This window comes from Apostichopus japonicus, chromosome 3 (genome assembly GCF_037975245.1).
Source record: "Apostichopus japonicus isolate 1M-3 chromosome 3, ASM3797524v1, whole genome shotgun sequence".
Classification (NCBI taxonomy): Eukaryota; Metazoa; Echinodermata; class Holothuroidea; order Aspidochirotida; family Stichopodidae; genus Apostichopus; species Apostichopus japonicus.
The window spans coordinates 329,231-340,698 of NC_092563.1; the positions used below are offsets into that span (position 1 = coordinate 329,231).

An 11,468-nucleotide genomic window follows, 5' to 3' on the forward strand; every position below is an offset into this window, starting at 1 on the left:
CACTCCATCATTCTGGTGAAATTTCATTAAAATCTGAGAGGGTCACCTGGGAACCTGGTTAATTTGACATGGAAAGACCCACATACCCACACACACACACGCATAAACACACAGGCATACAGACACACACCATCACCAATTCACCATTGCATAGATTCTTTCTGCCTCTGGCAAGGAATTAAGAAGTTGACATATGAAATGTTTAACTTGTTAGTTACCTCATAAATCTTACTAAACCTTGTCGACCAACTCTAACTTTTCTTTTCCCTTGAGCATCTAAAGAAGCATAAGCAATCCCTCCAACTATAGTGCCAAGTCCAACGATACCAAGAAGAAATTTCCGAAATAATAATCTCTTTGGCTTTGGTGTAGTTGAAACAACTTGAGCAGAGCACTTGCGAACGACAAAACTACAAGGCACAGTCGTTCTTGGTAATAGCAAAGAATACTGCTTTAAGTAGGCCAGCTTACAGGATCTGGTTCCCCATGCCTGAAACATGTTAGCTCTCCACCTAAAGAGACCTGTGAATTGCAAAAATGTTGTGTCTGAAGCGATATTTATTTAATTATTATAATGAAATACTGAGTCCTGAATCACTCATTTATGTGTGATCCAAGCATGCCAAACACATTTTTCCTTGTCATCCAAGTTTGTGCAATGGTTAAACCTCAGCTTGATAACACTTCAAGTGAAGTGTAGCCATACCAATTGAATACCTTCTTGGATACAGTGTGCATGGAAAGTCTACCAAATGTCAATGAAACTTAATTTTTAAGACAACACAGGCATACTTTCTAGGGTGTCAGATACAACAGCTATGAGAGGATAGGATAGGTAGGGGTGGGAGGGGAGGCTGAAGCTGCTACTTCTTGTATTATTGATGACATATATTACACTTTATAACTAACAGTAGCACAAATGATGACTTGAATAACTGCATTTACATTCCAAATCTACTGTACAGTGAAACAGTAGGCTGCTACAAAGTTTCAGAAGCGCAACCGTGCACATATATTTCTGGGGCTTGATACCACCCCCTCCGCCCCTCCCCCAACAGAATAAAACATTCTAGTGTACAGTGACATGTTTAAAAAGTTGCAAAATATAGCACCATTTTACATCCAAGTAGTGAAGTAACCTTCATATTACCAACATTTCTCGAGACCCTTCACCCTATGCCACTTAGCTCCCTCCCCTGATCCAGCACGAAAAAAAGGTGGTTTGCCCCTGCACGCTAGGCTACACCTGAACAGAATAGCCTACACCTGCCACATACAGTAGCCTATACCTTTACCATACATACAGTAACGTGAGTGATGAAATCTGATGTCGCGAAACTATTACTGTTATATGGATCATACAGTCACAAAAACTCTTTAATATTTTTTCAAGAACACTTTTAAAGCTAAATGGGAGAAGAACTGAAAACATATGTACCTTTATGTTCTTCTGAGTTTTATAGAACGACACAAATGATACTTTCACCACAGCTTCCCTGTCTAAACCAAAATTATGTTATGATCAGAGGACAAGCAACTTGTGGAACAATGTCCTAAAGAAGGGTGCACAAAACTCAAAGCCTTTCGAATATAGCTGTGCCATTGTTGTTGCTGCTGTATGATCTTTTTCTTATTCTTCGTGTTTGGCATCGTCATTGCAGTGACGTAAACATTTCAAATTTTCGTGGCATATAGCTTCTTGTGCTTGTTAGAGTATAAAACAAATTATGTTTCTGGTGCTGTGATTTTGTTGAAATTATCACTTTTTTCTCCAAAACCAATCACTGAGCCAACTGTACTAAAAAATGGAAAATTGTGTAAAATAAGGTACCAAATAGAAAAATAATATAATAGCAGTTTATTTTATGTCTAAGTACTCATAGGCGTACGAGGCGGGGGCAGGGGGGCAGATTGCCCCCCCCCCCAAAAAAAAATTTTTTTCCAGAGGACAAGAAATTCGGGCAAACGTCCTGAAAAATTCGGGCAGCCTAAGAGGAGAAAAAATATATATATATAATTTTTTTTTTCTCCTCTTAGGCTGCCCGATTTTTTCAGGACTTTTGCCCGAATTTCTTGTCCTCTGGAAATATATATATGTATAAATATATATATATATATATATATATATATATATATATATATATATATATATATATATAAATATATATATATATGTATATATATGTATATATATATATATATATATATATATAAATATATATAAATATATATATATATGTATATATATATATATATATATATATATATAAATATGCAGTAGCTTGCCCGAATCTTTTTCAAATTTTTGCCCGACAATTCCATGATTTTCTTTATTTAGCATCATGATGCCCGAATATTTCTGCCTGAAATGGTCCCGTACGCCTAAGTTCTCCTACATAGGAAATTTGCTCAATGGGAGGGGGACACCTCTCGGAAATAAGGGCCACGTGCCCTGCTATGTCTGATGTCCTCCATCATATGGGCCCCCAACTTTGTAAGAATATTGCAGGACGATAGATAAATGAGTTTCTAAAAAGATTCTATAGTTGGGCAAGATGTGTCGATTTCTGCAGGATTTTGTTAGCATATACTGTTTAATGAAGAATGTAGAGGATGGTTTTGGTCTGTTTTAATTGTGTTTGCCATCCTAATGAACTTGCTTCTAGCAGTCGCATTTACAGTGTCTCATAGGAAGTTGAAGTCTAAACTCAAAATTTTAGAATTATACTCCAAAAACTTTGTTATTCTAAATTTGTCATTTTGCGATATAAAGTGATACCATACTGGGACAGCGTAAGTTATATGCGGCAGAACCATAGAATTGAAAACATTTCTCTTAGCATCACTATCCAAAAATTATTCTGTAACATTGTGATTTCTGCCTTCAGTTGTTTATCAGCGAGAGAGAAGTTAGATGATGGTTGCAGTGTACGTGTATACATTAATTTTGGTAACATTTGATACATCACTAGGAAGATAGCGTGGTACGTCTTGCTCTTATAGCAATGAGTTCAATATCCGGCGTTGATAGAGTAGAACATAGCCTTTCGGGCAACTGACCGACCAGTCCTTAGCAATATATGTAATAAGTCAGTGGCGGAGCTAGGGGTATTGGTCGGGGGGGGGGGCGAGAATGGTTTGTACCGGGGGCGCTTTCGACACTATCTAAGCGGAGTGCCACCACGTACAGGTTGGCGCGCAGCGTACAGAAATTTTTTGAGTAAAGCCTACTCCCTAGATTGCCGGAAATGACCCTTTCCGGGCCTGGCTAATTTGCAGATAAACGAAGAATAAATGTCATCGCCAAATTACACCAACAAACTGTGACAAATGTCAATAGGTAGATGAGAGCGCAATAAAAAAGTCAATAATCTTGAATAAGTAAAATGTGGTAAAGAGCTGAAAAGGGCGCCAGTAGCCCATTTGAGTCCGTCGGGGGGGGGGGGGGCATCCGCCCCTGACTGTATGGACGCCACTGTAATAAGTCCTCCTCCGTTAGCAGAAACATGTTTATCGATAAACCTTGTTTATCGAATTTCGGGCATTTGGCTTGACATATTGGAGTGATAGTAACAACAATAAAAATAGTAACAATTAGCTGTTTCGTGGAACCAAGTTTATTTTTTAATAGAAACATGATAAAATATTCCGATTCGTTTCCCATTCCGCACACGTTATACCCCCTAATTAGAAGTGGCTCACAAGTTCACAACTCTGTGTGTTTTTCATTGTTTTATACTAAGAATTTCTAACAATCTGGGCACTTCATTGCCTACGGTGTGGGTTGTTGCTTTTGGGTGAGCTTTTGATCTTCAATTCGCTGCAAGCGGGTGTTACTAAAACGAATGACAATTGCGTTACACATAACGAATGACAATATGTTTTACACACTAAAAAATTGCGTTGACTAAAACGAATGACAGTAATGACAGCACAGACATTTGCTTCAACCGGATATCACAGTTCAGACTTCGTGGGTATCTAGATCTAGTAAAGTACGGACAAGATAAAAACGCACCTTATAGTAAGCGAAATTGTAAGTCTGATTTTAAAAAGTAAATTTAACGTCACTTTTCCGATATTAATTGTTAGAAACTAACAATACCATAATCTTGAAATGGCTTCAGTTACTAGTCTTTCTATATAAATCTACAGAGGTAAAAAGCACAGCACTCAAGCGCAATCTCACACAAAAACTTTCCCTGTGGTTTCTATTCGTACATTACACCAAAAGTCCAAAACCCTGCAACCACGTGATGCGATTTTCCTCAAATCATTTTTGCGCAGAAAACCAATAACCGCATTTACTCCACTCCGTTAATCATTCTAGCACTTCTCAACACTGTCCTTCGTTGTCATTCGTTGTCCAAGTTGTTGTGATTCGTTGTCATTCGCTGTCATTCGTTGTCATTCGCTGTCATTCGCAAATGATAATTAACCCTGTACGAAGTCAATTGTAATTCGGTCATTCGCTGTCATTCGTTTTAGTTTGTCCCCTGCAAGCGATAAGCTAGAACTGGCTTCTATGTATATATTTCTGTGGTAACCAACACAACTCATGAACTCGCTGAAACTGAAATACCGTTATATTACTTCAGTGTTGAAACTGCCCTGGGAAACAACATCCCTGGGAACTATCATAAAAAAAAATCAGGTAACATAAAATGTCAATATTGTTGTGACCGAATCTAACTGAAAATTGGCGATGTAATTTGCTATATGACAGTAAACAATATAGATTGCAGATTTACTTTGATTGCATTAAATATCAAACGCATCACTTTGTGACCTATCTTTGGTAACAGGAAAGTTGTCCTGCTATCAATAGCCGTGTTATAGGGACACGAGTCGTGTATTTTATCTTTATTCTCTTCTTTTATTCGGCTCTTGTAATTACAACTTCAAGGATCTTAATTATCGTAGTATTTTCTGTGTCTTCTTACGCACTTTATGCGGAGTGGTAAAAAACGGTATCAGAACCCATCTCCCTCTCCCTATCCCTTCAACGTGCACTTGTGTATTTACAACATCACCCAACTAAATGATTCCCCCCTATGGCTATGTCCATTTGAAAACTACATTCCGGCCCCAGTCGCATTAACTAAATGCGATAACCCTAATCACTGTTTTCAAAATATGAAAAATGAAATAAATCAGTCAAAAGAATCAAAAGTCTGAAATCTAAAACCATGAAACTAAGAAAATCGAAAATACACCTTTTCACAGTCACAGTTCCCAAACTACTAAACTAGACTTATGTCGTTTCCCCTTCAAGCAGTAAACACAATTTGACCACTGGCCTGACAAGCGTGGCCGTTTTAGTTTTGATTTTGGCACTTCTAACCAAACCCCCTTTATCCTTATAAGCCTCTATGACCACCCCCATTAGCCATGAGTTCCGAGGTGATTGGTCATCCACTATCATCACGACATCTCCGACCTCAGTACATCTCTCCGGTTGAAGCCACTTCTGCCGTCTCTGGAGGGTTGGTAAGTACTCCTTTGTCCATCTCTTCCAGAAGAGATCAGCCAGATACTGCATCTGTCGCCAACGCCGTCGGGCATAGACATCCTTCTCGTCAAATTTCCCAAGCGGCATATCCACAGGCGCCTTTAACAACAGCAGATGATTGGGTGTTATGACATCAAGATCGTTAGGATTGTCAGATACTTTGGTTAGAGGTCTACTATTAATGATAGCCTCTACTTCACACAGAAAAGTGTGTAACTGTTCATCACTCTGGGTTGTTCTCAGATACTGCTCACTGAGAATTCCACTCAAGACTTTACGAACTGTTCGGATCTGTCTCTCCCAAACACCTCCAAAGTGAGATGCAGCAGGTGGATTAAACTTCCACTTCAGTCCATGATTACTGGCAAATGTGTTAATCTGGTTTTCATCTAATTCTTGCAGAGCACTCTTTAATTCTTTGTTAGCACCAACAAAATTGGTACCATTGTCTGAGTACAGCTCTCGTACATGTCCACGTCTAGCCATGAAACGTCTCAGTGCACCTATACATGAGTTGGTATCAAGTGAATGTGCAACTTCTATGTGAACTGCTCTGCTGGATAGACATGTAAACATCACTCCATATCTTTTCTTCAGTGTTCGCCCCTGTTTGATTTCAAAGGGACCAAAATAGTCTACCCCTGTTCTTGAGAAGACTCCTTCATCTGGACGAAGTCTGTAGGCTGGTAGGTCTGCCATCTTCTGTTTTCCGGTTCTTGCAAGATATTTTCTGCACTGAATACATCGTTTTAACAAGCTTCTTATCATTGAACCAGCATGGATGATCCAATATTTCTGTCTCAATTCTGCAAGGACGTGGTTCCTTCCTTGATGACCCACTAATTGGTGAATGTGTCTTATTATTAGCTTAGACACATGATGATCTTTGGGCAGTATCATCTGATGTTTGGCATTCAATGGAATAGATGCCTTCCGTAGCCTTCCTCCAACTCTCATTATCTCATCGTGTAATTCAGGATCAAGATCAGTAAGTCTGCCCTTTTGTCTGAGACATCTGTTTCCTTTATCAGAAGCCTGTTTAACTGTCCCACATGGATCCTTGATATTCATCTCTGCAGTCTTTGTCTTTTGTAAGACACCAATCTCTTCTGGGAATGACTGCCTTTGTATGAACTTGATAATAGCCTTTTCAGCAGACTCCATCTCATCACTGGTAATTCCTTGAGAACACTGATTTGGATTGTGTCCTTTCATTCTTTGTAGCAAAATGGTCTTGAGACGTAACCACCACGCCACTGATCTCTTCAGTTTGTTCCATTCTGAGTGGTATTCCAGCAGTTTTTCAACTGGATTCTTTTGGGTTTCATCTGTCATTGTTACAGCACTGACACTGACTTCTTTCTCACACTCTCTATCAGAATCAGCATCATTACTGTCGTCTTCACATGGCCAGAAATCTTCTGTCTGATGAAGAAACTCTGGTCCATTTAACCAATCTTCCTTTGTGAGCAAATCATCTGCACTTAACCCACGGGAAGCATGGTCTGCTGGGTTAAGCTTTGATGGGACATATCTCCACTGATGGACATCTGAACCATCATGAATTATCGCAATTCTGTTAGCGACGAAGACGGGATGTCTTGCCTTTTCACTTCTTATGTACTTCAGGACTGTTTGACTGTCAGTCCAAAAGACTGTTTCATCGATATTCATTGTAAGCTCTTGTTTGAGCTGGGCATCTTGTTTCACGGCTGATGTTGCTGCTGTGAGCTCCATCTTCACGATTGTATGTGGTTTCAGTGGTGCAACTCTGGCTTTGCCGGTAAGAAAGGCACAATGGATTTCCTTTCTGTCATTAGTATACCTCATATAAGTTGCAGTACCATAACCTTCTTGACTTGCGTCGGCAAAATAGTGCATCTGGATGTTCACCACTTTACCAAATTCTTTGGGTTTGAGACATCTTGGTATCTTTAACCTCTCTAGAATAGGAAGTTCCTTTAGCCATTTTTCCCACTCATTCCGTTGGTCGTCAGGTATATCACTGTCCCAGTCTACCTTCAATCTGCAAAGACTTTGCAATATCTTCTTTGCCTGTAGAAGGAAAGGTGAAGCATAACCAATAGGATCATACACTGCACTCATCACAGACAAGATATTTCTTCTTGTGGCCTTTTCGTTTACTTTTGTGATATTGAACTCAAGTTGATCCCTCTCAACACACCACTGAACTCCCAACGCCCTTTCCTTTGGCAGCTCGTCATTTTCAAGATCAAGCCCTTTCAGTTCTTTGGCTCGGTCATCTTCTGGGATGGACTCCAGCAATCTTTTACTGTTGCTGACCCACTTGCCTAGCTTGAATCCACCACTAGCCATGATTTCTTTTAGATCTCTATATATCTGGATTCCTTCTTCATCAGTGGCCACAGACTTTAGAAAGTCATCTACATAGAAGTCGTTGATAACTGACTCGATCACCTTATCTTTAAATCTATGTTGATTATCACTAGCTGTCCTCTTCAAGGCAAAATTGGCACAGCTTGGGGAGGACACTGCCCCGAATAGATGAACTAGCATCCTGTATTCTTTCATACCTCCATCGAAGTTGCCATCAGGCCACCATAGGTATCTCAGGAGATCACAATCATCCTTTCTTACTCTTACTTGATAGAACATGGCTTCTATATCTGCCATGATGGCCACGTTCTCTTGCCTCCATCTCATCAGAACACCATACAATCGGTTGGTTAGGTCTGGTCCAGATAAGAGTTGTTCGTTGAGGGAAACTCCCTTGTACTGGATGGGACAGTTGAATACCACTCGGATCTTGTCCGGTTTCTTTGGGTGGTAAACTGCATGGTGTGGTATATACCAAACATTTCCATCATTCCGGTCAACATCCTGATCTGGTACTTTCTCTGCATATCCTTTCTTCTCCAGGTTCTCCATAAACTCTGTATATTCTGAAGCCAACTTCTCATTTGTTTTCAACTTCCTTTGTAATCGCAGACCAAACATATCTGCTTGAACTTTGTTATTAGGCATCTTAACAGCTCTATCTCTCAAAGGAAGTACTGTTTCATAATGGCCATGTACTTTGGTTACAGATTCCTCCATCATTGTCATAAACCTCTTGTCTTCAACAGACATGGCAATTTTCTGGTCAGAAAGACGTTCTGTGAAATCCATGTTGATGAAGGACTGGAGTTGTTGCTCCAAATTATCTGTACCATTCTGGACAATACCATTGTCTACTCGGCAAAAGTTGACGTTTACTTCGGGTTGGTCCATCCATTTGCCTTCAAGTCCATACACTAACCACCCAATGGGAGTCTTGATAGCATATGGATCTCCAATCTCGGCGGAGGCAATTTCCAACGGCATTGACACCCCAGGGACACTGCTTCCAATCATTAGGGTGACATGAGGTATGGAGTTGTGACCATCCATACTTGGGAGTTTAATGTGGCTCAAGTGATCCCAAGCGTCAATATCACTCTGGGTTGGTGCATCATCCATGGTTGCTGGGATACTGTCTTTGACATAGACAGAGTGGAGGTCTATAAAAGAAGTCCCATTTATGTTTCCTACTTGCAGATCTCCTACAATGACATCAGTGGTCTGGACTTGCTGAAGATTCAAAGTCTTTATCAAGATCTTCGTTCTTCGGGTGTTCACCTTTAAACTGTCTTTCAAGAATTCATCAACAAAGACAGCACCACAACCATTATCAACAAAGGCATATGTGGCAATACATCTGTCACTGGTCTTTGGTTTGATCAAAACTGGAGTAATAGCCATAAGAGTACCAGTGACCTTCTTGTTTTTGTTTCCTTGGGGTCTTACGTTTTGTACACCAGCACAACCAGTAGTGACCGTTTGAGTCACCCTTTCATCTGATGGTTTCTTTTCTCTGGCAGGATCATGAAGGATGGTCGGATGGGATTTGCTGCATCTCTCACATTTTGCCCACTCTGGATTTGGACAATTTCTCTTTAGATGACCAGGATTTAGACAACCAAAACAAAGCCCTTTCTTCATACACACCTCTGATTTAGCCTGTAGGTCAAGTGAACCAAACTTCCTGCAATCAAGTAGGGTATGATAAGTGTTAGGTCCACAATACAAACATGGTGATATTTTGGCCTTGTTTTCCATTTTCTCATTTTTTCCCTTGGAAGCTTTATCATCCTCATTTGTTTTCACAGTAGCTGCAAAAGCCCTCTTGCTTGTCACCACCTTTGAATATTTCTGTGGGGTCTTCCAATCTTTCATTTTGTTTTGATACCCAAGACCTGCAATCCTAGGATCATTTTCATTTCTCGAATGTTGTCCAACAAACTGTTCAAAATCTTGTAAGGTTGGTGACCTCATCTCTACATCCCTAAATCGACCCATTTGGTTAATCCATTGTTGTTGCAAGGCTGTTGGCAATTTCTGTGCAAGTATTCTGAGGAACTCATAACCATTCATACTATCCATTTCTGGGTTACCCTGCTGTACATTGCAACAATTGATAAGAAATATGGCATATTTTCTTAAGGCAATCTTATCTCCCACTGCAATATGATCCCAGCTCTCTGCCTTAGATTTGTACGCTGCCGCCAAAACCTGGGGTTGACCAAAATTTCTCTGTAACAACCATTTTGCCCTTTCATATCCACTTGCTGGGGGCTCTATGGCTGTGCATTCCTTAATTAGATCATGTGCTTCCCCTTCGGTGAACCTTAATAACAACTCTAATCTCCGGGCTGGGTTTTGGGTTTTATCCTCCACCACATGCTGAAAGTTTCTTATGAACGGTGTAAATGACAAGAGGTCACTCCCGTCAAATGGGTCCAGTCGTGGCGAAGGGAGGGCAGATTCCCTTTGATGGTCAACAATTTTATTCAAAAGGGTAGCCATTGAAATACCAGTGTTGACAGTGTCATCTGGTTTGGTAGTTATATCTGGAAGTGGTTGGCCATAACAAACTCCTGCATATGTTGGTTTTGTTTGATTATACTGTGCATGTTCGTTACCATTATTTGGTGATAAGTATTTTCCACTGTCATTAGGTTTGTCAGGCACAGTGATGTTCTGTCGGGATACAAATTTCTTTGCATTGGGGTTTATTCTTGTATTTTCCCCTTCACTATATTTCTTTGCTTCATCATCAGACTTTGGTAAGTATTGAAATGATTTTAACTCAATGCTCTTCACAACCTCTTTGGTAAGTTTGGCAGACACATCACTTTCTGGCCTTTCGTGCAATTGAAGTAGCTTTGACATAGCTTTGGCTGCCTCCAGTTCTGCCATCATATCAATTTCTTGTTGTTCAGTCTCAAGCTGTAACTTCTTTTCTTCCATTTGTTTTCTTTGTTTAACCCTTTCTGCCTTCTCCTGGGCATGTCGGATTTCATCTTGTGCTTCTTGCAATTCATACTCCACTTGTAGGTTACGTTTTCTCTCTTCTAGTTTCTTTGTTTCCTTCAATGCAGCTGCGCGAGCAGCAATCTCTATTTCCTTCTGCTTTGTCCTATATAACAACACTGAAACAGTTGTTTTCACTGACACTTCACTATCAGTATGCCCCTTTAATTTATCTGGATTATTGACAATATTGACTAACGACACACTATCTTCAGGGTTTATGGAATCCATGATACTAGTTTCTCCGGCCCCAATGTCGGGCAATGTGGCTTGTTCCTTTCCCGAATTATCGGCCATATTGTACTCTTTATTCAGGCCATATACCACAGGGTTCCATGTATCACGCAACGGGCCTACAATAAAACACGCTGTTTACAACTGACCTATAAACGTTACACTAACGCGATGTTGCACACAGTGTTTACGTTCACCGTAGATTAGTTTCACGAAAGACGATAAGGCCTATAATCACATAGCGAACAGTACGTAGTAAGCTACATATAATCTACTTACAGTAATTACGTTTCTAGTGCACAGTTCGATGATCTTTTATTCACTGTTCTGGCGTTTTTTACGAATGTTA

The 11,468-nt window shown here is 40.1% G+C and overlaps 2 protein-coding genes across 3 annotated transcripts in view; both read right to left on the minus strand.

Annotated features, from left to right (window-relative positions):
- LOC139958668 (uncharacterized aarF domain-containing protein kinase 5-like) overlaps window positions 1-11,468 on the minus strand; it is a 34,424-nt gene that overhangs the window by 17,369 nt on the left and 5,587 nt on the right. The window contains exons 1-2 of one of the 2 annotated variants that reach the window (XM_071955926.1): window positions 1,439-1,596; window positions 219-522 (exon numbers count right to left, since the gene is read on the minus strand). In XM_071955926.1, the coding sequence (XP_071812027.1) occupies window positions 219-499 (281 nt within the window). In that variant the 5' untranslated portion in view covers window positions 500-522; window positions 1,439-1,596. Of the gene's footprint in view, window positions 1-218; window positions 523-1,438; window positions 1,597-11,468 lie in introns of those variants that run through there. The other variant, XM_071955934.1, reaches the window with a different exon arrangement.
- On the minus strand, window positions 5,255-11,182 carry LOC139964638 (uncharacterized). The gene has a single exon (XM_071966408.1). The coding sequence runs from the start codon at window positions 11,180-11,182 to the stop codon at window positions 5,255-5,257; it is 5,928 nt and encodes a 1,975-aa protein (XP_071822509.1).